The following is a 26,922-nucleotide window of genomic DNA, read 5'->3' as shown; positions in this document are numbered from 1 at the left end:
CGTTTCGCCAAGCAGCAGCGCTAGGGCGGAGAAGCAGAACGACGCTTTCAAAATGCACGGCGCGACTCAATGGACCTTTAGCACGGCGATGCCGTCTTCGCGCAGGTTCATCGTGCCAACTCCTGGCAATAGGAGGTTGGTACCGTGATCGACGACGCCGACGACGCTTGATCCGTTAGCACGCGAACCAGCTGAAGCACCGAGTTTGGAGACTACTGCCTCGCCAGAGCCGACGCCGCTCTGATTGTTCTTCGACCGTTTTGGATTGGCCGATCCGGTGGCAGCCACAGTGCCTGCAGCGCCTGGGTTAACTCCTGTTCCAGTGGAAGACAGCGACTCGGATCTCTCGGACGACAACTCTGAAGAATCCGACGATCAGGAGCAGTTTCTGGAGGACGAGGACATCCGGCACCGTCGATTGAAAAACAAACCAAAAAAATATAATTCTGAGATACGTTCACTGGTGCCAATTTGTCAAACTGACATTTCTGGGGTACGTTCACAAAATGCTGCAACAACGGCAGCACTGAACGCACCCACCGCGTGACAAAGCATGCTACACAAAATGTATCTGAAATGTCAAAATGAAGTATTTCATTTACCGCGGTAGACACCGGTGGATAATATTCAAATTAACAAAAGCCCTTCAGTGTCAAAGTTTCCAGCTAAAATGGACCATATTTTTAGGAACATTGGCCATTGTCGGCCTTGGGAATTATCCGACGGTCAAGGATTGCGTGTAAATGGTAAGTTATTTGTTTATTTGAGTATTGTGTATGCTAATTTCAGCTTTTTTTTTTTGCAGGACAAAACGCAAGAACTCCCGGCGTTCCAGATTGTGGTCAGCCGTCACAAATTCCGAAATTGGGCGTTGACATTGGCATTCCGAAGTGTGTTTTCCTACCGAGGACGCGGCGGTGACCGGGCAAGAGTGGAACTGGTCTGTTTTAAAACTTAACGACCAAGCTGGCTAACAACCTGAATCCGGAAGCAGGCATCCGCTGTTGGGAGAATTTTTCAGCGGATAGCAGATTTCAGCCGAACAAGCGCAAGGAAATTTAAGTGAATATCATTGTGAAAGTTTATCATAGTGCAGCGACCTCAAATTTAAATCATTAAATTTGTCAATTTTTCGAACCTCACCACAGTTCTGACCATGCGCGCTTACGCAAGCATAAATAATTTTACCCGTCGACTCGCGTTGCGCGACAAATAATTAAGTTTATGTACAGGTGTGGATCATGAGTCATCCTCACCTGAAAAGCCCTTTATTAAATTTCGCCAATTGTTAGGCAATCAAAAAAAAAGGTTAAGCTTTCAATTATGAATGTGCGATGTTATTACACAGGGGAAATTGAGGGTGTGGCTTAACCAAATTCATTGGCATGTTTGTTCAATGGAGAATTCGACGATAATTTTGATATTCCAATAACATAATTTAAAGTTTCACGACAACGGTTCGAACCCATGACTTCCGATTTTGAGGTGTACTCACTACACCATACGGAAAGTCATGAATTGCAGAGGTCTGCATATTGTGCGTATTCCCGAAAAAGACACGCGGCATACCACCTCGAAACGACGCGCCGCACTTTCGGCAAATGCGCGCTGTCAAATCCCATACTGTGCGTTTTGTTTTTGTTGATCTTCTTCTTCGAATTGCATGGCATTGTTGCCGGGAATGTTTTTTATTGCACCAAAAGTGCAGAAAATCGCTGGCTACAATGTCTATGGCATTTTCTGAAATGCCGCGCGGCGTGTACATTTGAAAGAAAAGGACAATAATTTAATTCATGAGGTGCATCGATGCTTCTCATCGAAACGGACCACTTTTAGTAGAACAAAATTTAGTAGAGTTTTCGGGGACTGACTATAAAAACCCCAAAATTCTTGAGGAGGGCAGTTAGTTCCAGTCAGTTCCAGCCAGTTCAAGCCCAGTCCAGTTCCAGATCCTGAAGAAGCCCCAGACCAGCCGGACCCGCCAGCAGCCACCAGTAGCAGAGGCCCCAGTCCAGCCGGACTTAGCGGTGGAGGCCGCATTCCGCCGGGACTTAGCCGCTGTGAAGAGTCCGCCGGGACTTAGCCGCTGTGAAGAGTTCGGGTCTGGCATGGCTCGGCGCAGAGGTCTGGAGGACAAGTCTGGCTTCAACGTAGAGAACTGGCTCGACGAAGATCTTAATGCAAAGTGATGTGATCGTGCGCGTAAAAGTTGAGAGTGTTACCGCAAAAAAAATGTAATCTTTAAAAAGTGTAATATACAAATAAGTGAAGTTTACTGATCTGTTTTGACTCTACAAGTAAATATCACAAAAATCCTGAAAGCCTAAACCGCTCGGGCCGTTCAATAGGAATGTACATTGTTAACATTATGTATGTTGTGAATAAAGAAAAACTTAGTTTTCTTTTTTTTTGTTTTGAAAAAAGTTTTCTTGTAGATAAGAACATTCTGGAAGCGCAAAGCTTGCGTAACCCACCGCTAGATGGCAGGTTGAAAGCTTAATTACAGTATCGAACGATATGCAGATGGCGCTGTGAAATTGCTTGTAAGCATAAAGCTCATCGATATCGAAAAGTTTAGGTGATTTGAAAAGTTTAGCAGCGTGAACAAGTGTGCATGATCTGCGTTTAGTTCATGGAAAGTGTTCATGGTACGTTTTCATACCGTAGAATATCATGCTGTTCCCGATTTCGTGGTACATTGTTCACGAATTCCGGAACGCTTTTTTCTCCGTGTAGGGACATAAATAGAATATTCATAAATAAATAGAATTCAATCTTCCAAAGGGGGGTTACAGATTCTTGTACATGAAAGTCTTCAATACAGTTAGTGAATAAAAGGTCTAAACATGAATTTCTTTGGTTTTTTACATGATTGATTTGGAAAAGTCCGATAAGTGCAGTGCTACTGGGGACGCGCAGTCCTGTTTTTTCGCGATAATTTTCGTCTCTTTTGTGTCGTTATTTGTGTGCATGGGGTGATTGGTCATAATAATTGAATAATGCCTTCATAAGTGCAGTGCTACTGGGGACGCGCAGTCCTGTTTTTTCGCGATAATTTTCGTCTCTTTTGTGTCGTTATTTGTGTGCATGGGGTGATTGGTCATAATAATTGAATAATGCCTTCATAAGTGCAGTGCTTCTGGGGACGCGCAGTCCGGTTTTTTCGCGATAATTTTCGTCTCTTTTGTGTCGTTATTTGTGTGCATGGGGTGATTGGTCATAATAATTGAATAATGCCTTCATAAGTGCAGTGCTACTGGGGACGCGCAGTCCTGTTTTTTCGCGATAATTTTCGTCTCTTTTGTGTCGTTATTTGTGTGCATGGGGTGATTGGTCATAATAATTGAATAATGCCTTCATAAGTGCAGTGCTACTGGGGACGCGCAGTCCTGTTTTTTCGCGATAATTTTCGTCTCTTTTGTGTCGTTATTTGTGTGCATGGGGTGATTGGTCATAATAATTGAATAATGCCTTCATAAGTGCAGTGCTTCTGGGGACGCGCAGTCCGGTTTTTTCGCGATAATTTTCGTCTCTTTTGTGTCGTTATTTGTGTGCATGGGGTGATTGGTCATAATAATTGAATAATGCCTTCATAAGTGCAGTGCTTCTGGGGACGCGCAGTCCGGTTTTTTCGCGATAATTTTCGTCGTAAATGATCGTAAAAATTTATTCCAACTTTCAGTTTTAGTATTAACTCATCAAACTATCGATTTTATGAAGAGTAAAGCGTCATTTATTTACTATTTTTGAAATTTGCTCGCGTTATCTAAATTGTAAAAACAGTAAAATTATACTGATAAGTCCAGCCCATAGCACTAATGCTCGGCTGGCACGCGTTCGATAAAAATAAACCATTTTAAATAAATAATTATCTATCTTTCCGCAGCCGGCTGCCTAAGATTTAAATTTTTCAACCGATAAACAAAATGCTCATGGTCACATCACTGCCACTCGTGAATCCTGACCTCATACCCATCTACTAACCCCCTCAAAACTCATGTGATACTTTGTCGGAGAAGCAGTCGATTGGGCGGTCTCTATCACTCAAGTATCGGACTAACATTCCCATCCACTTCCCCGTGACCCTACCACTGGTCGTGGCCGGCGCCGGTATTGATCAGCATGATAGGGGCCTTTGAGAAGTTGCGAAGCGAGGAAAGATAGCACCCACTCATCTTCCACGGCTCGTGGATGTAACTTCTGGAGGTCCTGGTCAATAACGGAGTAGCAACTGCGGGTGGGCACCTATGCTTATGCTTATGCTTATGATTGATTTGGAAAAGTCCATAATTTGTGTAGTAAACTCACGGCCAAAACTAAAAAATGTCGTCAAACGACCGTTCACTGCAAATTTGCAAACGAGTCTAAAGACCTGTCCCCGACTCCCCGACAAAAGCCACTCCACACGATCATTCTGAGAGCGCACTCACACCCAGTTAACTCAATCCGAATTCTGAAACGGAATCTAATTAGAATCGGATACAAATTCCGTTTCAAACGCAACAACGGAATTTGTGTACGATTCTAATTAGATTCCGTTTCAGAATTCGGATTGATTTGACTGGGCACTTGCGACTCTTTCATTTCATCTCTCCCACGCCGCGCGATTCCGACCCGACGCTCGAAAGCTTTGCAACTATCTCCGCAATCGTTCATTATCTCTATCTTTAATTTCTCTCTCTTTTATTTAGCAAAGCTTTAGACTGCTTGCAACGCAGCTCTACTTTGTTCTAGCTGTTTCATTTTTCAAATAGAACTGAAACAGACCACCCGCAACGCGGAGTTGCAGTTTTATTTTTCGAGCAGTATTTTGAAACCGAAATAGAACCAAGAGTGTGCCACTCAAGGTTTCGGGCGCGGTTCTGGCTCCGTGCCAGAACTTTGAGCTCCGAACCAATTTTATCAAAAATCTTGGTAATCGGTTTTGAGTGTGTACAAATTTTGACGTATTGAACGTCACCCAAGTCGCGACAGAAAAGTAGTGTTTGTTATTGTTTTTTTTTTTGTCGAATCAAGAAAAAATTGCCAAACATCAAAATTTAATTCAAAAGCTCGTGGCCAAGAAACGCCGCCTGGCACAAAAAAAAAATAACTGACCTGCTGCGTAAGATTTGTGAGGTCGTTGCCGAGGTGGCACGCAACCTGATCGACAACAACGGTAGCAACCCGTGGCCAGAGTTTCTGCACTTTCCGTTCCAGAGTGGGAGTGCCCCGACCGTCCAGTTTCAGGAATCGGCTCAGCGAATCTTCTCGTCGGTGCCGGGAATCTTCAGCAACCAGCAGGATCAGCATCTGCAGCCTGATAAGCAAATGTTGGTCAAATAACTGGACCATTCATCCGATCCAGAGGTGCGCTTCCAGGCGGTTTGCGCCGTCGGTGCGTTTTTTTTCTGTTGCACGACAAGGAAGATAACGTCCATCGTCAGTTTGGTGATTTGTTGCCACGGGTGATTATGGTTCCGGCCGAAAGTATCGACGAGGTGATAGTTTCACTGTTGGAGAATGCCCCGGATACGGTGCGCAAGAGGGTCGAAAAGTACTTGACGTCGTTGGTTCCGTTGGTGCTGCAGATGATAACCGACCTCGAGGACGACGAAAAGTGGTCCGTGTCATATGAGACCGCCGATGATAACACGAGTGACAACAACATGATAGGCAAGTCAGCGTAGGATCGCTTGGCGTAGGTATTGGCGGAGTGGACATTTTTCCGCACATTGCCGGAAACACTGCAAACATGTTGAATAGTCTGGACTGGAAACAACGGCACGCTGCTAGCTAGGATTGCCACAAGCAGATGGAAACCAAGGATTGGACAAAATTTAAATTTAATTTAATGGCCACCGACTTCGCGCCGGTCTTTGAGAAGAAGTTTCACGAACAATTCATCCCTCGTCTGCTCTCGATGATGTGCAAAATTCGTGAGTGCAGGCTCACGCCGGAGCGACTCTGGTCAAGGATAAGGATTGTCCCAAGTTGTCCTAAGAAAACGTGGTGCGTTACATGGGCGAGCGTTACATGGAGGCGATTCTGACCACCACTGTGGAGAAGGATTCCGTCGGATATTATGACCGGATGATCATACAAAACGGCGATTTGCGACTGCTACGTGACAAGACCTTCGAATGCGTCTAGTTGGTTGACTGGCTGTGGGTGCGGAAAAGTTTAATGTCCGATGCGTCGAATGTGATGGGCATGCTGCTGAAGACCCACACCGAGGGAGATCTGCCGGACGATGATCTCCAGACGTCGTATCTGATTTCAGCCTGGGCGCGAATCTGCAAGATCTTGGGCAAACAGTTCGAGCAGTATTTATCACTGGTGATGGGACCGGTCATGAGGACGGCCTCGACGAAACTGGAATGGGCCTGCTAGACAACGACGAGGTGCAGAACGTGGAATGGGACAACAACTGGCAGTTTGTGAATCTGGGTGAACAGCAGTAGTTATGAATCCGCACGGCCGGAATCGAGGACAAAGAAATGTCGGTTTGTTACGCCAGCGAGCTGAAGGACGGTTTTGCCAACTACGCCGAAGAGGTGGTTCGTCTAATGGTGTCCATGGTGAAGTTTTACTTCCACGACGGAGTACGTAAGGCCGTGGGCGAATCTCTGGCCTATCTGCTGTATTATGCCAAGATCAAGGGACCAACCTACCTGGAAGGAATGTGGCTTAACATCTTCCCCTTATGCTTATGTAAAGGTCATCAAAATGTGTAACTGCAACTTGGCGGGATGAATCAATTTAGTAAACGCGTCACACAATCGGCAGTGAGCGACTAGTATTGTGATGTTATGAGTGTACATTTCAATAAAACAATCCCCAAAAAACCCAACCTGTTTTATTTATATCCTGCATCGACATCCTGCAACGGTTAATTCCAGCTTGTGTCCGCCCCTCCCTTGCTATTCTAAACCAGATGCGGTTCCAGCACCTTCAGATCTTAGTGCCTGGTGGAATATTACTTGGCACAGTGCCAGTTACCATAAGTTGACTTGGAAGCGTACAGTTCGTTCATCTGCAGGTTCGCGAAGAACTCGTCGCTTTCTTCGTAGTCGTCGTAGTTCGTCAAACAGAACGTCCAGCAGCATGCCGATCTCCAGTGTCAAGCGCGAGTTCTGCACGTACAGGAAGTTAGCACAGGCATATCGACGGTGATTAGCGAACCCTGCGTGGACAGTGACGAGATCAGTAGCGTCAGACGCCGTCAGTATCAACTGCAAAAAATAAAATAGATTTGTTATTAAAGAGAACTTTTAGCCAAAAAAAGACTATTACAACAAACTTCCGATTATTCTACCTTCAGATACGTAGCTTCTTCTCGTATCCCTCTTTTTATTGCTCTCCTCTTGCCTTCACGTACCCATTCCGGACCTGCTCCATTGTCTCCTTTTTTTCTCTTCTTTCGATCGTAATTCTTCAGCAAAACTCGCTTCTCCCGGAACTTCTCTTCTCAAGAATGGCGGAACATTCCCAAAAGTGGGCACCATCGAGCCTGCGCGCCTTTGTTAAAACCACTTCCGCATGCCGTCTCTTTATTCGGCGCATCCGCCGCCATTTCCTGTCTCTGTCCATGTCCACGAGCTCGTGGGACCGCGTTCTGCTCGCCGGAAGAAAAGGGGAATGAGAAATCTTGGGGTTCCTCAGTTGCGTTCTCAATATACTTCAGTACCGCATCAACTTCCGGAACTTCCTGCGGAACCACCCGTTCAACGGTTGACCCGGACACCGTCCGTAGCCAGCACGTTTCGGGCCACCAAGAAGTGGATTCTTGGTCCTTTTTGGTGCTTACTCGCGGATCTTCTTCCGTATCGTAGATCATCTGCTCCGGGTAGATGTCAAAAATTTAACTCTCACGCCACGTGGGCCACATTCTCTTGCGATCCCTTACTACTGAAGACGTGGGTGGCTCTCGCAGACGCAAGAACTTCGTACAGCTGCGATCGCCTTCAGCAGATCATTGACGGCGGTGCAGGTCCATTCGTAGGCCGTGGCGTGGCCGAGACTGCGCGTGGTGGTGCCGATGTCTAAGGTACGCTTCCCGTGTTCGTCCCGCGTGCGCTTCCCGGTTTCGTACGGATGCTGCTGATGCTGGTCAGAACCACGTCCAGAAGGTTTACCGAAGATTAGTCGCCGGGATTACAAAAGCACTGGAAAGCGGCAGAGTGATGCCTTTTTGTTGTCATCCTCCAACGAAACCATGTACGAGTTGCTCATTTCCGAAACGATGTCAATGTTGTCATCCTTCCTCGTTGGTTTCGGCCAAGCTGTCCACCCTCGGGACAAAACAGGTTACGGAGGTGCTGCCGGTGGTAGCTGATTCAAAACAAAAATATCTCCGGGTCCTATTCCTAAAGTGCCCGGATCGGGAATCCAGGGGCACCAACTCCAGTTAGTCGATGAAGGCCCAGGTTGTTCCGAGTTCCGTGCCGACCAAAAAAATCGTTTGTGAAGAAATTTTCCTCCAAAGCCGCCACGTGAAATTGTTGAAAAATTATTTGAGAATTCCGTCATAAGAAATCCCGTTTGTTTTGTTTTGGTTTTAAATGACAGTTGAACAGCACAGTGCACGTAAAAATGGGTTGAACAGATTCAAGCTAAAACTATGTACCAAAGTTCCAGGCGAGGTTCCAGCTCGGTGCTGGCTCCGAGCTCAAGGTTTCAGACCCGGCAGCACCGAAGTGTCACCCCCCTAGAATAGAACTCAGTTAAAAAAAATCAGATATATAGAGATATCCACGTATTCTTACACACACACTATGATGCTGTGTTGATAATCATTCGCACACAATTAAAAGCATTTCCGTTTTCGAACCGGTTGTTTCGTTTGAAAAGGAATTTGTACACGATTCTAATTAGATTCCGTTTCAGAAATCGGATTGATTTGACTGGGCGAGAGTGCTTCGTCGTCTTGATCGTCGTTGCTTTTCAGCAAACTAAAACATTTTGCTAATATTGATTATCCTGGTCTTATTCTCTACAACCCAGTTAACTCAATCCGAATTTTGAAATGTGGAATTTGTGTACGATTCTAATTAGATTCCGTTTCAGAATTCGGATTGATTTGACTGGGAATTTGCAATGTTGCCCAGTTAACTCAATCCGAATTCTGAAACGGAATCTAATTAGAATCGTATACAAATTCCGTTTCAAACGCAACAACCGGTTCCGTGTTCGAACCGGTTGTTGCGTTTGAAACGGAATTTGTATACGATTCTAATTAGATTCCGTTTCAGAATTCGGATTGATTTGACTGGGTGTCAAGGAGAAAATGCAAAGTTTCATTTTCCCTAATGACTGGGAGAAGAATTGTTTAATTTTCTTGGTCAGATATAAATCAAAAATTTCTTCAGGGCGGACGCTTCTGTCCCAGTTAGTTTCAGTTCCAAGAATAATGTCGAAATAATGTGAGAGAATGTTTAAAGAAATTTCTTTCATTTTGTCTGGGCTTTTCATGCGATTGAAATTCTGACAATAAATTAGAATTTCATTCGCATTCTGTTGTTCCGTTGAAGATATTTTTGGAGACATACTTAAATTATTAATAGTACTTACTGCCTCTTGCGAGGGTGTTATTACTTCTTCCGTGTTAGAAGGCGTCAATGCTTGTAAAAATTCGACGAGGTTGGCTGGTAAACTTTGTTTGCGCTTTCACGCGAGTGCTGCAGGTGTTGAATTTTTTTGCTGGCCATGTATTTTCTGTAGCCTTCCAAGTCGGCGAGGGTCTGCTTTTTTGTGAGACCCATTGTTGCGTGGTATTTGTGGAGGGTGTCGAGTAGTTGTTCGTCTGATTTTGGGAGACCTTGGGAGTACAGATGCGAGCCGATCCAATCGCCGATCCGATTTTCGGGGATCCAGGGATTGGAAACTCGGGACGTGGAACTGCAGGTCTCTCAACTTCGATGAGAGCGACCGCATTCTTCACAATGAATTGCGGGTCCGCGGTCTCGAAGTCGTGGCGCTGCAGGAGGTGTGCTGTACGGGGAAGGACCACCGAGAATTCGGTGGGTATACTATGTATTGGAGCGGCGGCGATACACACGAGCTGGGGACAGCTTTTATCGTGCTGGGTGAAATGGCGAAGCGCGTGATTGGGTGGTGGCCAGTCAACGACAGAATGTGCCGGTTGAGAATCAAGGGCCGATTCTTCAACCTGAGCATCATCAACGTGCACAGCCCGCACATGGGAAGCGACGCCGATGACAAGGACGCTTTCTACGAGCTTCTTGACCGCGAGTACAGGAAGTGTCCAAAACACGACGTTAAGATTGTCATCGGCGACTTGAACGCTCAAGTTGGCCAGGAGGAGGAGTTTAGACCGGTTATTGGGAGGTTCAGCGCTCACCAGCAGACGAACGAGAACGGCCTACGACTCATCGATTTCGCTACCTCCCGAAACATGGCCATACGTAGTACCTTCTTCCCTATACAAGTACACCTGGAGATCACCAAACGACACGGAGACGCAAATCGACCATGTTCTCATCGATGGTCGGCACTTCTCGGACATAATCGACGTCAGAACCTACCGTGGCGCGGACATCGACTCGGACCACTACCTGGTGGTGGCCAAGCTGCGCTAACGCCTGTCTGAGGTCAACAAGATCCGGTACCGTCGCCCGCAGCGGTATAATCTGGAGCGGTTCAAGGATCCTGAGGTCGCTACCCAGTACGCGCGGGAACTCGAAGCTGCGTTGCCTGACGAGGGTGAGCTCGCCGAAGCCCCTCTGGAAGGCCTGCTGGAGCCATATGGAAGCAGCCATCAACGCAGCGGCATCGAGCGCCATCGGGTACGTGGACCGAGTTCGACGGAACGGCTGGTTCGACGAGGAATGTCAGGCGATTTGGGACGAGAAGAAAGCAGCGCGGGACAAGTGGCTGCTGCACAACACCCGTGGGAACAAGGAGTCGTACAAACAGTTGCGAAGACAGCAAACCCATCTCTTTCGGGACAAGAAGCGCCGCCTGGAAGAGTTGGAGTGCCAGGACATGGAACAGCTGTTTCGCTCCAACGAAACGCGTAAGTTCTACAAGAAACTTAGCCAATCCCGGACTGGCTTCATGCCGCGAGCCGAAATGTGCCGGGATAAGGACGGAGGCATCTTGACGGACGAGCGTGAGGTGATCGAAAGGTGGAAGCAGCACTTCGACGAGCACCTGAACGGCCCAGAGGCGGAGTACCAAGGCGACGGGAGAAACGACGTCAGCGGTATGGTGGACGGCGAGGACGAGCCAGCACCCACGATGAGGGAAGTTAAGGATGCCATCAAGAAGCTGAAGAACAACAAAGCAGCGGGTAAGGATGGTATCGGTGCTGAACTCATCAAGATGGGCCCGGACAAGCTGGCGGCCTGTCTAAACCGGCTGATAGTCAAGGTCTGGGACACAGAACAGCTACCGGAGGAGTGGAAAGAGAGAGTAATATGCCCGATCTACAAGAAGGGGGACAAGTTGGAATGTGAGAACTATCGAGCCATCACTATTCTCAACGTGGCCTACAAAGTGCTGTCTCGGATCATCTTCTGTCGTCTGTCGGAGCGAGCAAAGGATTTCGTTGGGCCGTACCAAGCCGGTTTTGTGGAGGGGAAATCGACGACGGACCGAATCTTTTTGCTACGCCAAATCCTCCAAAAATGTCGCGTGTACCAGATCCCGACGCACCACCTGTTCATCAATTTCAAAGCCGCGTACGACTCGGTCGAACGCGAAGAGCTATGGAAGATCATGTACGAGAACGGCTTTCCTGGGAAGCTGATCAGACTGGTGAAATCAACGATGGACGGGACACGGTGCAGCGTGAAGATTTCGGGGGCGATGTCCGACCCGATCGAATCGCGCAAGGGACTGCGACAAGGCGACGGTATCTCCGGCCTCTGTTTCAACATTGGGCTTAAAGGTGTAATGAGGCGGGCGGGCTTCAACATGCCGAGCTTCCGTGGCCGTGAGGTTACGGGTTTCGCCATGTAAGCGGAAGGTGATGGGTTCGATTCCTGTCTGGCTCGGCAAAGTCAGATCCCTGGGAATACTGACCGGTAGGGGATGGGTTTCGACTAGCGGCGTGCTGGGTTTCCAATCCAGAGGTCGTGAGTTCGATTCTCGTACCGGGATGATGAAGTTAAAAAAACAAAAAACAACATGCGGGGCACGATTATCAACCGATCCAGCCAATTCATCTGCTATGCCGACGACATGGACATTGTCGGCAGGACGTTCGAGGAGGTGGCCAGGAGGTACACCGAATTGAAGCGGGAAGCAGAGAAGGTTGGATTGAAGGTGAATGTGGCGAAGACGAAATATCTGCTAACAGGAGGAACCGAGTCCCTTAGGGCTGGCATAGGACCGAGCGTGACGATCGACGGCGACGAGTTCGAATCCATACGGCAGTATTAACACAGGCACCGGCAATGCACTTCCCCTTGAAGGAAGTCAGGAAAGCATTTGAAGACACCACCACGGACCAGATTCAAAAACTCGCTGAATCATTCTGCCGTATCCAGGAAATTACGTCATCCCACCGGGATGACATAATTAAAACAATTGTCTCAGCAGAAAAATGTCCCTCGGACATAATTCTAGCAGTCCACGATGAAGTGAGGGCCCTCACTTCATCCGTCAATAAACTGCAAGACAAAGAAATGGAAGTCCGGCACAAATCACTTGCAGAAGAATTAAACGAACAAACCGTACTGGAATCTCCTGAAATTGAAATCGAATCTGGCTGGCGACTTATCGCCAGCAAAAAAATCTGGAAGCCAGACTGGACTCGCCGTATTCAGGAAAAGGAAGCCGAAAAAGCACGTCGCCGCAACCGAAAACATCGTCAACAAATGCAGTACCAGCATCAACATTAATCACAACAACATCATCAGCAACGCCGGCAACAGCAACACCAGCAGCAACAACAATCACATCAACATCTTCGTCGGCAACAGCACCAGACCAACTGCAACTCTGACGCAGGCCGAAACCCAAGTACGACACTTTTTAACTTAAAGGACAATCAATTCGGCCAGGACAATGCAAGTAGCAGCAACTTTTTTACTCAACCAAACCATCAACCCCTACCAGAAAGAAAAAACGCCAGTCATCCCACCTCTGAACGCCACCACACCGCAGCCATCATCAACTTCTGAAATTACAGACAGCATGTTCTGTCGTGACCCAATAAAGCCGCCCATCGTACGCCTTACGGAACAGTCAGCATGTGGAGACGGCAAATTTATGCTTGCCATGCTCTGCGAACCAAACATTTACCAGAACCTCAGACTGTATTTGGCACATATGAAGGACCAGCCACTGACATACTGTCTCGAAGGAATGACGCCGACCAGCATGCAGGCTTATCTGTACTCCCTTACTTTTTACTTTTACTTTTACTGCTCAGACAACCCCCGGGTCATGAGCTGTCTCCAGATGCGCTGCCACTGAACTCGGTCTTGGGCTGCTACTCTCCAATTCCGACTCGGGTTTCCCACACTTCGAAGATCTATCTCCACTTGGTCTAACCACCTTGCACGTTGCGCCCCCCTCCGCCGCGTTCCAGACGGCTCCGAATTGAACACCAACTTCACCGGATTGACAGTCTGGTTCGGTTGGCGCACATCCAGCGCGTCCGGCATTCTCGCGACGTGTCCGGCCCACCTGATTCGGCCAGCCTTGGCGACTTTCCAAATGTTTGGCTTGCCGTAGAGTTGCGCCAGCTCGTGGTTCATCCACAGACAAACAGACGTGCAACTCTTTTTCAAACCATCGCCAACTAAAACCGTCATTTCAAATTCAAATCAGTCAAAAAATGGATGCCGTAGTACCGCAACAAGACACGAACGTCGTCGGTGGCGCCACCGTATCCCTTGGCCCTTTGACGTTTCAGTGCATCACCGTGTGTGTGTGCAATGTTTTCTTTATAGCCAACACGTGGGGAGAAAATCCAATGTTGCATTGTTAATTTGATTTGGTTAACTGCGGTAGATTTTCTTGAAATAATTCGATATGGTAAAAGTGTGACTTTCGGTCGATGACATCGTGACCAACAATCTGTTGTATGGTAAAGAGACTTGGAGGAGGAGACAAAGACACGACACTGGAGTTCAAGCCAGTCCAGAGTAGATTAACTGAACATTTTGAAAACAGGATATGTAAAAGAATAAATCAGTTTAACACAATTTAATTGATGGACTTCCACTCCCCTTCACCTCTAGCAGCTGCATTGGTTTTTTCGTCCGACCGACATCAGTTAAACATGCTCATAAATGCTATAAATGCTATTTCCTAGGTTGTTCCCCTTGAAGACCTTGAATCTGAAGCAACCCATTCGCCTTGGCACCGTGGCTATTTTTTTTCACTGTAACATGAACTAATGATATTGCCACTCCGCTAAAACTAAATCGGAACCTCCAACCCTTTTACATGCCCACACCCGGCACAGCCAGTTGGATTAGCTTGGAAGATAACAATCACGCAACCTGCGATCAGTTTTATTCAATCTTACGCGACTTGCCCATCACACCGGTTCTCATCTTATTTCCTAAACAAAACTGCAGGTCACGGGACAGAACATGCTGCGGAATACAAGGTGGAATGTTATTATGATGGGAGTTTAGCAGGATTATTCAACTTTCCAGCCCATCTTTTGCGAATTTTCTGGGCATAGAATGAGAAAACAAAATCGACAGCAAACATAAACAAACACCTGTCAGTTTTCATTCGTACACGCTTAGAGGGAAAAATGGGTACACGCTTAATTTGGTTTATCGAAATGATGATGTTTTCGCAACAGGACTGCAGATAGCGCTAGTGTGCAGCCCAATTTCGAACTTTCTTTGGTAAACGATGGATTTTTTGATAAAATCAATGATGATTCACGTCTGTTTGTCTGTGGCTGTATCTCGAAAACTACATCAGCGAATGTTTTTATGTTTTGCTCAGAGGTGCGTTATGGTGTAAGGAATCAATAGACACCAAAATCTCGGATGGCATATTTTCATAATAACGGTATTTTGAGCACCGTGCCGACGCGATGCCCTTCGGCGGGTTGGACGAGGAAGACATAGGAACATGGGATGTCGCTTGGGCTGGCGAATCGACAGCGGCGACTTCCTTGCCTTTAAAGGAGTCATTCCGGCTTGGTCTTCTTCTGCGAAAATTCTCGCAGCCGCCGTCCTTCTCCTTTATGGCGAGCTTTTGGTTGTCCTTCTTCCTGAACGCGAAATTTCGGAAGGACCATTCTTTTGAGACATTGATCGCGCTCGACAGACAGTTAATGCAGAGAACTTGGCCTACACAGCCGGCGGGATTACCTGAGATCCGAAAATTAGTCCTCCAACAGACACTTTTCCCACGTGTTTATTTTGTTTTGTTTTGCTCTTCCACTGCTCAAATCGAATCTCAGCAAGACCTGTCATTTTGTTGCTGTTAAACTCATTTGAGCAGTGTACATCTTACATCGCGCTCACATCGCGATGAAATCGTGCCAGATCGCGCTCATTCTTGGCAATCGTGGCAGATCGCGTTCATCGAAGGACATGGCAGTTGTTCAAAAAGCGGATGTATATCTGCTTCAACTTCAATCTAGTCCACCGGGCCACCACCACCGAATACAACCTGTGCAAATCCACATCCCGACCTCCGATCTTCGGCTACCGCATAAACAGCGACCTACAAAAACAAACAAAATCAATCACATACGCCACCAAACATCCAAGCTTCCTTCTTACCCATTTCGGTCGCTAAACAACTGCAGCCATTGCCTTATCCTTTGGAAAACAAACTTTCCCCTAATCCCCCAACCTTGTTCCGCGTCCTAACCATAACTCACTAACCACTGAAATCACCGGAACCTAAACGTTTGTTTAGATTTTGGACTTAGGCGTAAACGGTTACACGAGAGGGGGAGCGGCCGTGGCTGACTGGTTACGGTGTTCGCTTTGTAAGCGAATGGTTCTGGGTTCGATTCCCATCTGCTCCCAACGAGAAAGTTAAGAACACATACATAGAAATCGTGCCAGATCGCGCTCATTCTTGGCAATCGTGGCAGATCGCGTTCATCGAAGGACATGGCAGTTGTTCAAAAAGCGGATGTATATCTGCTTCAACTTCAATCTAGTCCACCGGGCCACCACCACCGAATACAACCTGTGCAAATCCACATCCCGACCTCCGATCTTCGGCTACCGCATAAACAGCGTCCTACAAAAACAAACAAAATCAATCACATACGCCACCAAACATCCAAGCTTCCTTCTTACCCATTTCGGTCGCTAAACAACTGCAGCCATTGCCTTATCCTTTGGAAAACAAACTTTCCCCTAATCCCCCAACCTTGTTCCGCGTCCTAACCATAACTCACTAACCACTGAAATCACCGGAACCTAAACGTTTGTTTAGATTTTGGACTTAGGCGTAAACGGTTACACGAGAGGGGGAGCGGCCGTGGCTGACTGGTTACGGTGTTCGCTTTGTAAGCGAATGGTTCTGGGTTCGATTCCCATCTGCTCCCAACGAGAAAGTTAAGAACACATACATTTGAAATGATGAATATGAACGAAAAATCAAAGTCGCTCGAGGCGGGGTTCGATCCTCCGTCCTTTGGATTGGTAAGCAAAAATGCTAACCACTAGGCCATGACGACTTGGTGAGCGTGGACTGGAATTAGGAATACTGTTACAGAGAGCGAGTTGTGGCGCTATAACCACGGCAAATAGTGTCCAGGGCATTCGTGGAAATACAATGTCCCATCCCAGAGGGTCCCGGAGTACCAAACCTTCTTAGCATGGTGCTCCCAACGAATACAACCAAATCACGGAGCGTATGGTGGTGTGTCCCCACGCTTCTTCCTCCCCTATCGATTCAGAATTGTGTTGTTGTTCGAACACTCAGTGCTCAAACTCAACCCAATTACGAGTCATCTCTGCGATACGGCTTTACGCAGTAGGCCTGGCCGCTTTAACGCTTGTGATGTTTCAATGCATTTTCGATGCAATGGCGCACTACAAATGTTAATAAATGACAAGAAGAGTGCTAGGCGTCATCTAACCTAAGGCACTCTCCAGGATCCCTTCGAAAGATTGGCTGCGCTAGGGTCTGATTAGATTAGATTAGATTAGATTAGGCGTAAACGGTTACACGAGAACGACAAAATGAAAGAAATTATACAGTCGAATGTTAAAACTTTCAAATCAGTTAGCAATGAGATTTTCGAAAACTGTAGCAGTAAAGGTTTTCATTTTCAAAACAAGAAGAATACTTTTAATGTAGCAAATTTTGAGCACCTTTTATTTCAAGAGTAAGTTACTTTTGTCATTACAGTAATATTTTTGTGTGTGTCCTGGTGTTATAGTTCCGCTTTAGAGTGTACCTTGCCAAGCTCCCTTTCCCTCTACTTTGGGTAATACCATTTAGTTGTGTAAGAACCTCGCTAGAATAAACACGCGTCGCATCGCGCTCTCTCCAACAACGTGCTTTCTTTATTGGCCACAACCTCGCGGCTACAACAGTTTTGGCGACGATGGCGGACGAAAACCTACCTCCGGGTAACGATCAAGGTGATGGCCAGGCCGGGGCCAAGCTCCGGTGCCAATTGCGATGCAATCGGCGTTCACAGTCGAGCCTTTCGACCGTCACAAAATGAAATGGTCTCGCTGGGTGGAACGCTTGGAGGGAGTATTTCTTTTGTTCGGCATCCAAGATGGCGCGAAGCGGCCGATGCTGCTGCACTACATGGGTGCGGAAACGTACGACGCCATTTCGGATAAACTTGCGCCGGTGAAGCCGCAGACGAAGACCTACCAGGAGATCGTGGAACTGCTGGAGGAACACTTCAACCCGGAGCCCCTTGAAATCCTCGAGAATTTTCGCTTCAAGTCTCGGAAGCAGTGCGACGAACGTGCGGAGGAATCAGTTTCTGATTACCTCACGGCGTTGAGGAAGTTGGCCATAACCTGCAATTTTGGCAACTACCTGGACACAGCGCTACGGAACCAGTTCGTCTTTGGGATCAAGGACCGGGGAATCCAGTCGCGGCTGCTGGAAGTGCGCGGCCTGACTCTGGCCCGAGCTCGTGATATTGCCGTGTCAATGGAGGCGTCGGCAAAGGGTGGACAGGAGATCCACGCGCGTCAGAGTCGGCCGGAGATGAATCTGGTGGAGCATCCACCGACAAAACCGGCGAAGGGAAAGGCGTACGAAAAGAGTGCGGGCAAGAAGAGCGAGGAGAAGAAAACCTGCTACCGCTGCGGAAGTGCGGAGCATTTCGCAAACGAGTGCAAGCACGCCCACACCGTCTGCAACTTCTGCAAGGTCAAGGGTCACCTGCAGAGTGTGTGCCAGAAGAAAAGTGCTGGCCAGAAGGGCCGAAGAAGTGATGCTCACCAGGTGGAGGAAAGTGCGGGCGCAGATAGAAAGTGCAGAGAAAAAGTACTAGTGGAGGAGATCTGTGGAGTTTCCGACGCTGCCGATTTCAACAACAAAGTGGACAAATTCTGGCTGGAACTGTCCGTGAACAGTGCGAAAGTGAAGTTTGAAATCGACAGCGGCTCTCCGGTTACGGTTATGAGTGTGTGGGACCAAGAAAAGTACTTTCCCACGGTGGAATTGAGTTCCCCGGACACGGGCTTCGTGAGCTACAGTGGATCGCAATCGAATTGTGCGGGATGTGTGCCGTCCGGGTGGACTACGGTGGTGAAAGCCACGAACTGCTGCTGTATGTTGCGAAGAACGAAAAGCACCCTCTGCTGGGTCGAAGTTGGATGAAAGTGCTAAAAATCGACGTGGTCGAGTTCTACGAGAACGTCCACACAGTGGTTGAAAACAGCGCCGCCGCGGTGCAGACGCTCATTGAGCGCTACGGAAGTGTCTGTGAGAAGTCGATGGGGAAGATCGAAGGCCTCACAGCGAAGTTGCAGCTGAAACCGGATGCGCGTCCGGTGTACCTGCGTGCGCGGCCGGTCCCTTTCTCGATCAAGGAGGCGGTCGAAAAGGAGATCAAGGGCCTGGTGGAAAGCGGTGTGCTGGTGAAGGTGAACCACAGTGCGTGGGCCACGCCGGTTGTCCCAGTGCTGAAGTTGAACAACCGAGTGCGACTTTGCGGGGACTACAAGATCACTGTCAACCCGAACGTGGTGGTCGATGACCATCCCCTGCCAACAGTGGAAGAGCTGTTCGCAAACGTGGCCGGCGGGGACATGTTCACGAAAATTGATCTCTCGCAAGCCTACCTGCAGCTGGAGGTCGACCCGGAGGATCAGGAGATTCTCACGCTGAGCACGCATCTGGGGCTGTTTAGGCCGACAAGGCTGATGTACGGCGTCAGCCCGGCGCCGGCGATCTGGCAACGCTTGATGGAGGAGGTGGTGAACGGGATTCCAGGTGTGACCGTCTTCCTAGACGACATCCGCATTACGGGACCGAACGATCGGGTCCACCTTGAGCGCCTCGAAGAGGTGCTGAAACGACTGAGCCAGTACAACATGCGGATCAACCTGGAGAAGTGCCAGTTCTTCGCCGACCGAATCGAGTACTGTGGCTACTTGATTGACCGCGACGGAATCCACAAGGTGCGGAAGAAGATCGATGCAGTGCAAGACATGCCCGAGCCGGAGAACAAGGATCAAGTCCGTTCGTTCGTTGGATTGGTCAATTATTACGGTCGGTTTTTCCCACACCTGAGCACGACCATCTACCCGTTGAACTGTCTGCTGCGGAACGACGTGCCGTTCCGCTGGACGAAGGAGTGCGACGAAGCGTTCAAGAAAGTGAAGGACGAGATGCAGTCAGACCGCTTCTTGGTGCACTACAGTACGGAGTTGCCACTGGTCCTGGCAACAGACGCTTCGCCGTACGGGGTCGGTGCAGTACTAAGCCACATCATGCCAGACGGTACAGAACGCCCAATCATGTACGCGTCGAAGACGCTGAACGAGACGCAGCGCAGGTACAAGCAGATCGATCGTGAGGCGTACGCGATCATCTTCGGAACACAAAAGTTCTACCAGTACCTGTACGGACGAAAGTTCTGGCTTGTCACGGACAACGAGCCAGTGAAGCAGATTTTCTCGGAGACCAAGGGTCTGCCGGCGATGTCAGCGTTACAGATGCAGCACTACGCTGCGTACCTTGCTTCGTTCCGGTACGAGATCAAGTTTCGTACGACGAGGGAGCACTACAACGCTGACGCCTTTTCTCGATTGCCGATCAGCGCACAAACACCCGAGTACGTCGTCGAGGAAGTTGACTTGCTGGAGGTCAACATGATCGAGACGCTGCCGCTGACGGTCGGAGATTTGGCGAAGTCGACTGCTGCAGATCCGACAGTGAAGGTGCTGCTGCAAGGTCTCAAGAACGGGAAAACAGCACGTGATCGTTTTGGTATCGACCAGAACGAGTTTGCGCTACAACAAGGGTGCATCATGCGCGGAATCCGGGTGTACGTCCCACCAGAGCTGCGGCAGAACGTGCTCGCGGAGCTGCACTCTACACACTTTGGGAGCACACGCTTGAAGTCGCTCGCCAGAGGATACGTGTGGTGGGAGCGGATCGACAAGGACATCGAGGAGCTGATCCGGAACTGCGCGGCCTGTCAGGTGACACGGGCCGATCCTGCGAAAGTGCCTCTACACTGCTGGGAAACGCCGAAGGGACCATTCGACAGAGTGCACGTGGATTTCGCTGGACCATTTATGGGTACGTACTTCATCGTATTTGTTGACGCGTACTCCAAGTGGCCAGAAGTGAAGATCTTGCGAGACATCTCTACGAGTACGACCATCCACGCCTGTCGTGAATTCTTTGCTGCCTACGGGATACCTGCCGTGCTCGTGAGCGACCATGGAGTGCAATTCACGTCGGCCGAGTTTCAGCACTTCCTGAAACAAAATGGAATCTTCCACAAGATGGGCGCACCGTACCATCCGGCAACCAACGGTGAGGCAGATAGATTCATCCAAACGTTCAAGGGCAAGATGAAGGCTCTCAACTGCGACAAGTCGAGAATGCACGCGGAACTGTGCAACATCCTACTCAGTTACCGCAAGACCATACATCCTGCCACCGGAAAATCGCCTTCGATGATGCTGTTCAACAGGCAGATCCGGTCTCGACTGGACCTGATGGTCCCGAACGCTGCAGTGGTGGAAGAAAAGCCCGAAGTAGCCGTTCGATCGCTTCCCGAGGGGGCGAGAGTTGCTGCTCGTGGCTTCCTGAGCAAGGACAAGTGGAAGTACGGTCACGTTGCTGAAAAGCTGGGCAAACTTCACTACAACATCAAGCTGGACGACGGTCGACTCTGGAAGCGCCACATCGACCAGCTACGAGAAGTCGGAGCGAACCTGCCGTCTGGACGTCCTGAGATACCAGCTGAGTGTTTCGAGCCAGACATCGTGCCAGTTGCTCCACGAACCAATCCAGTACAACACACGCCACAAGCTGCTGCCGCTGTACCTACACCGATTGCTGAACCGCAATCATCGCGGAGTGCTGCGGCTACTCCCAAACCGCCGGAACCACCTGCGGTACCGAAGCCGAAATCGCAAGGACCACTTGCGGTGCCGAAGCTGAAACCGACGAACGCTGCTGGTAGATCCGAGGCAAACAACCAGCAATCACCGCGACGATCGACAAGAGTCATCAAGCCGCCTCGGAGACTGGACCTGTAGAGAGAAGTACAAACCCAAGGGGGGAAGAGTTGTTATAGTTCCGCTTTAGAGTGTACCTTGCCAAGCTCCCTTTCCCTCTACTTTGGGTAATACCATTTAGTTGTGTAAGAACCTCGCTAGAATAAACACGCGTCGCATCGCGCTCTCTCCAACAACGTGCTTTCTTTATTGGCCACAACCTCGCGGCTACAACACCTGGCCAATTACTTTTGGAAAACTTTCTTTCCGAAAAACTGAATGTTGAAAAACAACAACAGCAAATATGCAAACTCTTCCAGAGATACATCTCTTCATTGAATCATTTAGCTACGTAGCATTTTGACTGGATCTTACCTGTACCACTGTAACATAGCACCAGTTATTGCCATACCTCCGGGCATTTGAAAACTCATACGTCCAAAAATATTTTGCAGGTCACCGGTATCGGGGTGAAATGCACTTTCGTAAAGTTTTCTGGCGAAATTTATTTCATTTTCTGATAGTGATGATTTTTTTCCGTTTCTAAAATCAGAGAACAGTTAGTAAGAATATCCAAGCCAACTCAATCGGAATTCTGAAACGGAATTCAATTCGAATCGTTTACGTATGCGTTTCAAATGCAACAACTGGAATACGTAAACGATTCAAATGGATTCCGTTTCAGAATTTCGATTGAGTTGAATGGAATTTAACGGAATGTTTTGCTGAGATGCAACCACCAGTTTTTGCTCGAGCCAGATCGACACAAGGCTCGAGCCAAAGGGTTTTAATGTAAACTTATTTTCTAACCGAGGGGAGCGTCACCCCGCGATAACACACTAAAACGCACAATAAGGGGTCGAAAATCATCCACGCTACTAATCGTGCAGAATTTTCACTTAAAGCCACAAGAAAATTAGGGACCATTAATAACCCACGTAGACACTTACCCTCTCCTCTCGTGGACAATTTCCATACAAAACAAATCTAGACCCTCTACTGCCCCATTTTTTTTCGACAATTTTTATTTTTCCCGTGTTTAGGAGGTCATTTTGAGCAACTTTTGTTCTATGAAAAACATTACTTCTCTTGTTTTATGTTTTTCTTGATTCATTTTTAGTATTTTAATTTGCATTTATCTTGTTTACCCAAGTAACCATCCAGCATTAAAATAAATCATATATTGGCTGGTAATCAGCATTCAACAGCACATCAGTCATAAAATAGCTATACTCAGAGCAAATCAGCTCTAAAAGAACTGCTCTAAAAGCAGCTGAGATAGTGCTAATTTATTGCTGCTACTAGCAACACTGCTAGAATTTTATATCTACAAACTGGCAACACGGGATTGAGTTGCCCAAGAGTGAATGAGAGAGCACTATAAAACAGAAACAAAAGTAATTCTTACTCTTTCATCCATTCAACAAAAACAAACCAGTGGTGAAGAAGAATAGCAAAAATCTGAGGATTTATTTTGTGCTTGGAAAACTATAAGAACTGGTTTTGTACCTGTTCTTTTACCAAATAGGTAAGTTTAATTAATGAAGTAATAAAATAAATGTACAAAATAGCTAGGATGAACAAAAAATCCTCCTTTCCAGACCGTTCCGAAGGCAAACAGATCCGCGGACAAATCCGGTGCAAAAATATGTGGAATGAAGTTTCCTTGCTCATCCTGGAGCATCCGCCTTGGTGTAACTGGTCCTCGGAGGATATGCAGACGAGCAGTGGCGAGGTTTTGGTCATGTTTTGACTAAAAAATCGAAAAGGTCGAACCGAGACTTTGTCGGAGACGATGCCGGATACCTTCAGCGTTGGACATTGCGGAAGGATTTAAAGTCTGGAATGTCCAGTTCTGTGCTTCAAGACCAGCAGTAATGGAGTGTTCGCTAGGTTGTAGGTCCAGGAGAAGTATTGGCCGTAAAAAGTTAGTGTTGGATGATTCTAAATAGGGCATTAATTATCGAATAATAAATTGATTTGAGTTGTACAAAGTCTATTTTTCTTCAACGGTGGAAGATTTTTTTCAGGAACATGAAAGAAAAATGGATTTAGACCATGTTCGTGATCGGGTGAAACATTATCTCGTGTTGTGCAATCACGTATGTGAAGCACTTCCCAAACAGGCGAGACGGAACGGGCTCAGGAACCAGCGAAATCTACTGAAAACAACATGATCAATATCCCAAACAATGTACCTCAGAACAAAAAATCACAGTCAGTCAGCTGTGTCGGCAACGTAGCATGTAAACAATCCGAAAATAGAAATGGTTCAGGGGTGCTCAAAGTTTTTGAAGAGCGGGCCAGATTTAAAGCTCAAATGAGCTTGCGGGCCAAATTTACAAAATAGGTTATTTGAAAAACTAAATATCGTTATTTTAACTTAAAAGACTACAAAAAAATCTATAAGTTGTTATTTTTTTAATTTCTGTTTTTTTTAAATATTTTCTTTAGATAAAAATAATAGAAAACACAAAACGGCAGTTTTCTATAGCAATTGGGTACTAAAGCCCTATGTCAATTTTTTGTACAACGGTAAAAAACACGATTAAAAACCATTTCTGATCACTTTTTATCATTTTAATGCAAACATTTTTTTTTTGACAAGACAACATTTTTTCGATGGATCAACTATGGTCCCATTGGAACGAGCTGTCAAGTAGGAGCTTTTCTGTCAAAAAGGACCGTGAGGTTAATTTTTCAAAATTGATTTAAAAATCCATTTTAAACTCTTTGTGGTCGTACAAAGGGTCATTGTACCCAGAAAAATAAGCTTTATCGCTGTAAACAATAATATCAGCAATCTAAGCTTCATTTTAGAACCCAATTGTAGATTTTATTGAAAATCTTTTAGAGCCAAATTTCAATACTTCAATGAAAAAAAAGTTACAAAATGAACCCGTAAAGTTGAACTGCAATCATTATTTTCAAAAAAATTAAGATTCGACAAAAAAAAACCATTTCAGAGAAAAAACATTTATTCATCGAAAATTCACTAAAAACCAAATCAATTTCAATAAACTTGTAATTGATATCGGCTGTGTGCACTTAAATTTCCATTTATTTTTTTAAGTTTTTAGAAAAATATTTGTGCTCCTGATTTTTCGATCCAATTTTCAATAATGGGGGAGGGGAGGGTTGGTCGACAAAAGCTATAAATATTTCTAAAAATATTGACGATGTTGAATAGTTTCACTCACATCACATTGGAACGTGTGAAATTGTGTGATTTTTGAACAAAATATTTGTGTCCTATAATGGGGATCAAAATATTGATAAATCACTAGTTTTTTATTAACAAAAAATTAAAATAAAAAAGATGAGCATAAAAAAGTTATAAATAAACCTTAGTTTTGAAAAAGTATAAAATCACATAACAAGTGATCAACGGGTCTTTTTACATTATCATTCAAAATGGGTCCGCGGGCCACAAAAAATCACCTCGCGGGCCACGTTTGGCCCGCGGGCCTTACTTTGGTCACCCCTAGGCAGATACGCATCGAGCTCTACAGGCTCAATAAAAACTCCTTACCTGCTCTGTATGGTAGAACAGAGCTAAGCTCTGTATGCAGCGAACAGAGCCAGCTCTGTATGGGGAAAAATGATATTGATTTGCATATATCTCAAAAACGATAAGTTTTAGAAAGTTGACATGTTCTAGAAAGTTGCTGGTACCAAAAGGTTCTATATTATTGTCTCAGTCGTCATTACAATTTGGTTGATTTTAGTTGTGCAAAACAAGAAAAAACTATTTATTTTCTAAGATACAATGTATAGAATATTTTGTTTTCGGCAAAGTTGCTCAACTACCAAAAATGAACAACTCTCTCGAAGACACCAAAGCTCTATCTTCAATAGATACCGAAATAAAAATAAAAACTATTTCTATAATAAATACTGTTTGCGACAAACACAAAGCGACCGCGTCGTAGGCACAGGTAATATGAGGCATGTTTGGTAGAGATCGTCTGAAGTGAAAACTAGTATAGCAGAGTGTTCATAGAGAGTTTTTATGTTAAATGCTCTCGTCTGGATGGTTGAAAGAAATTTCAGATAAAATTATACAAATTTATAAAATTATATTCTTTTTATTTTACTGGTAAGTAATTAAGATTAGAAACAACAAAATTATTGCACAGCTATTTTTATGTTTGTCTTGACAAAACAAATGTTTAACAAAATTACAAGTTTTGTACAACAAATTAAGATAAAAAACAATTTCAAATACGCAAGTAACCACAAACATTAAATCAAAACCCTAAATTCACTCTAACTAAGCATTTCCGATGCTACGTCACTTTATATAAGCTTTGTAGATGCTTCAAAACATTTATAGCTTGAAACATTATTGCTTACTGTATTTAATCATATAGAATAGTCAATTCGAGCTTTGAAGCATTAATTATAAAATGTTTCAAAGCTTTATAGGAAAGCTTTTTATCTCGCTATAGAGTAATTCTTTAATGTGCCACGACTCTAAATCAACATCTAGAAATGCTTCGAAACTTTGACATTTCTTTAAATGTTTCAAACCATTAAATCAACATTAGTAAAAGCAATTAAAGTTTTGCGGATGCATTGCAAAACGTAAATAACTTCAAACGAAAAGTTTATTCTGCAGCAAATACTAGTGCAAATAATCGGTGGTATGTAAATCCTTATTAATTAGCCTGCTTCCACAAGTATTGATTGGATTTCATGTTTTTACAAGGAAGAAAAACTCCGGCATCTTTGTACGAACATCTTCAGCAACAGACAAGGATTGTTGCTGCCGTGGCTTGTCAATCGAGAATTATCCCGTAACCAGGTTTGTTTCAAATGTTTCAAACCATTAAATCAACATTAGTAAAAGCAATTAAAGTTTTGCGGATGCATTGCAAAACGTAAATAACTTCAAACGAAATGTTTATTCTGCAGCAAATACTAGTGCAAATAATCGGTGGTATGTAAATCCTTATTAATTAGCCTGCTTCCACAAGTATTGATTGGATTTCATGTTTTTATAAGGAAGAAAAACTCCGGCATCTTTGTACGAACATCTTCAGCAACAGACAAGGATTGTTGCTGCCGTGGCTTGTCAATCGAGAATTATCCCGTAACCAGGTTTTCTCCCCCAGCTGAGGCATGCAGAAGTGATATTTCAGTATTTAGTCGGTGTAAGTGTTCGTTCCAGTCTTGATATTTCAATTAAAGTGATTACAGAAAAATGTTGGCAAATCATTGCACCCGTTTTTTACTTCATGTACTTGAATGACACAAGAAAGACTCCTTCGACAATTATCTTCTCTAGAAAGCATATTTTCAGACAGAGGAAATGGAT

General features: G+C 46.0%; 1 protein-coding gene, 2 long non-coding RNA genes and 1 pseudogene across 4 annotated transcripts in view; 3 read left to right on the top strand and 1 right to left on the bottom strand.

Annotated features, from left to right (window-relative positions):
• LOC119767372 (sideroflexin-2) overlaps positions 1-26,922 on the bottom strand; it is a 200,272-nt gene that overhangs the window by 95,501 nt on the left and 77,849 nt on the right. For both annotated transcript variants that reach the window (XM_038255842.1, XM_038255843.1), the window contains exon 3: positions 21,978-22,145. In XM_038255842.1, coding sequence (XP_038111770.1) covers positions 21,978-22,145 — 168 coding nt within the window. The remainder of the gene's footprint in view (positions 1-21,977; positions 22,146-26,922) is intronic.
• LOC119767373 lies at positions 5,848-6,771 on the top strand (annotated as a pseudogene).
• On the top strand, positions 22,758-23,592 carry LOC119767384. The gene is made up of 2 exons (XR_005277481.1): positions 22,758-23,130; positions 23,204-23,592. It is a non-coding gene; the product is annotated as an uncharacterized LOC119767384 (long non-coding RNA).
• Positions 26,061-26,825, top strand: LOC119767381. Its single transcript, XR_005277478.1, has 3 exons — positions 26,061-26,248; positions 26,314-26,544; positions 26,610-26,825. It is a non-coding gene; the product is annotated as an uncharacterized LOC119767381 (long non-coding RNA).

This window comes from Culex quinquefasciatus, chromosome 2 (genome assembly GCF_015732765.1).
Source record: "Culex quinquefasciatus strain JHB chromosome 2, VPISU_Cqui_1.0_pri_paternal, whole genome shotgun sequence".
Taxonomy (NCBI): Eukaryota; Metazoa; Arthropoda; class Insecta; order Diptera; family Culicidae; genus Culex; species Culex quinquefasciatus.
Note: the sequence above shows the minus strand (reverse complement) of the source record. Positions and strands in the feature narration are given on the sequence as shown.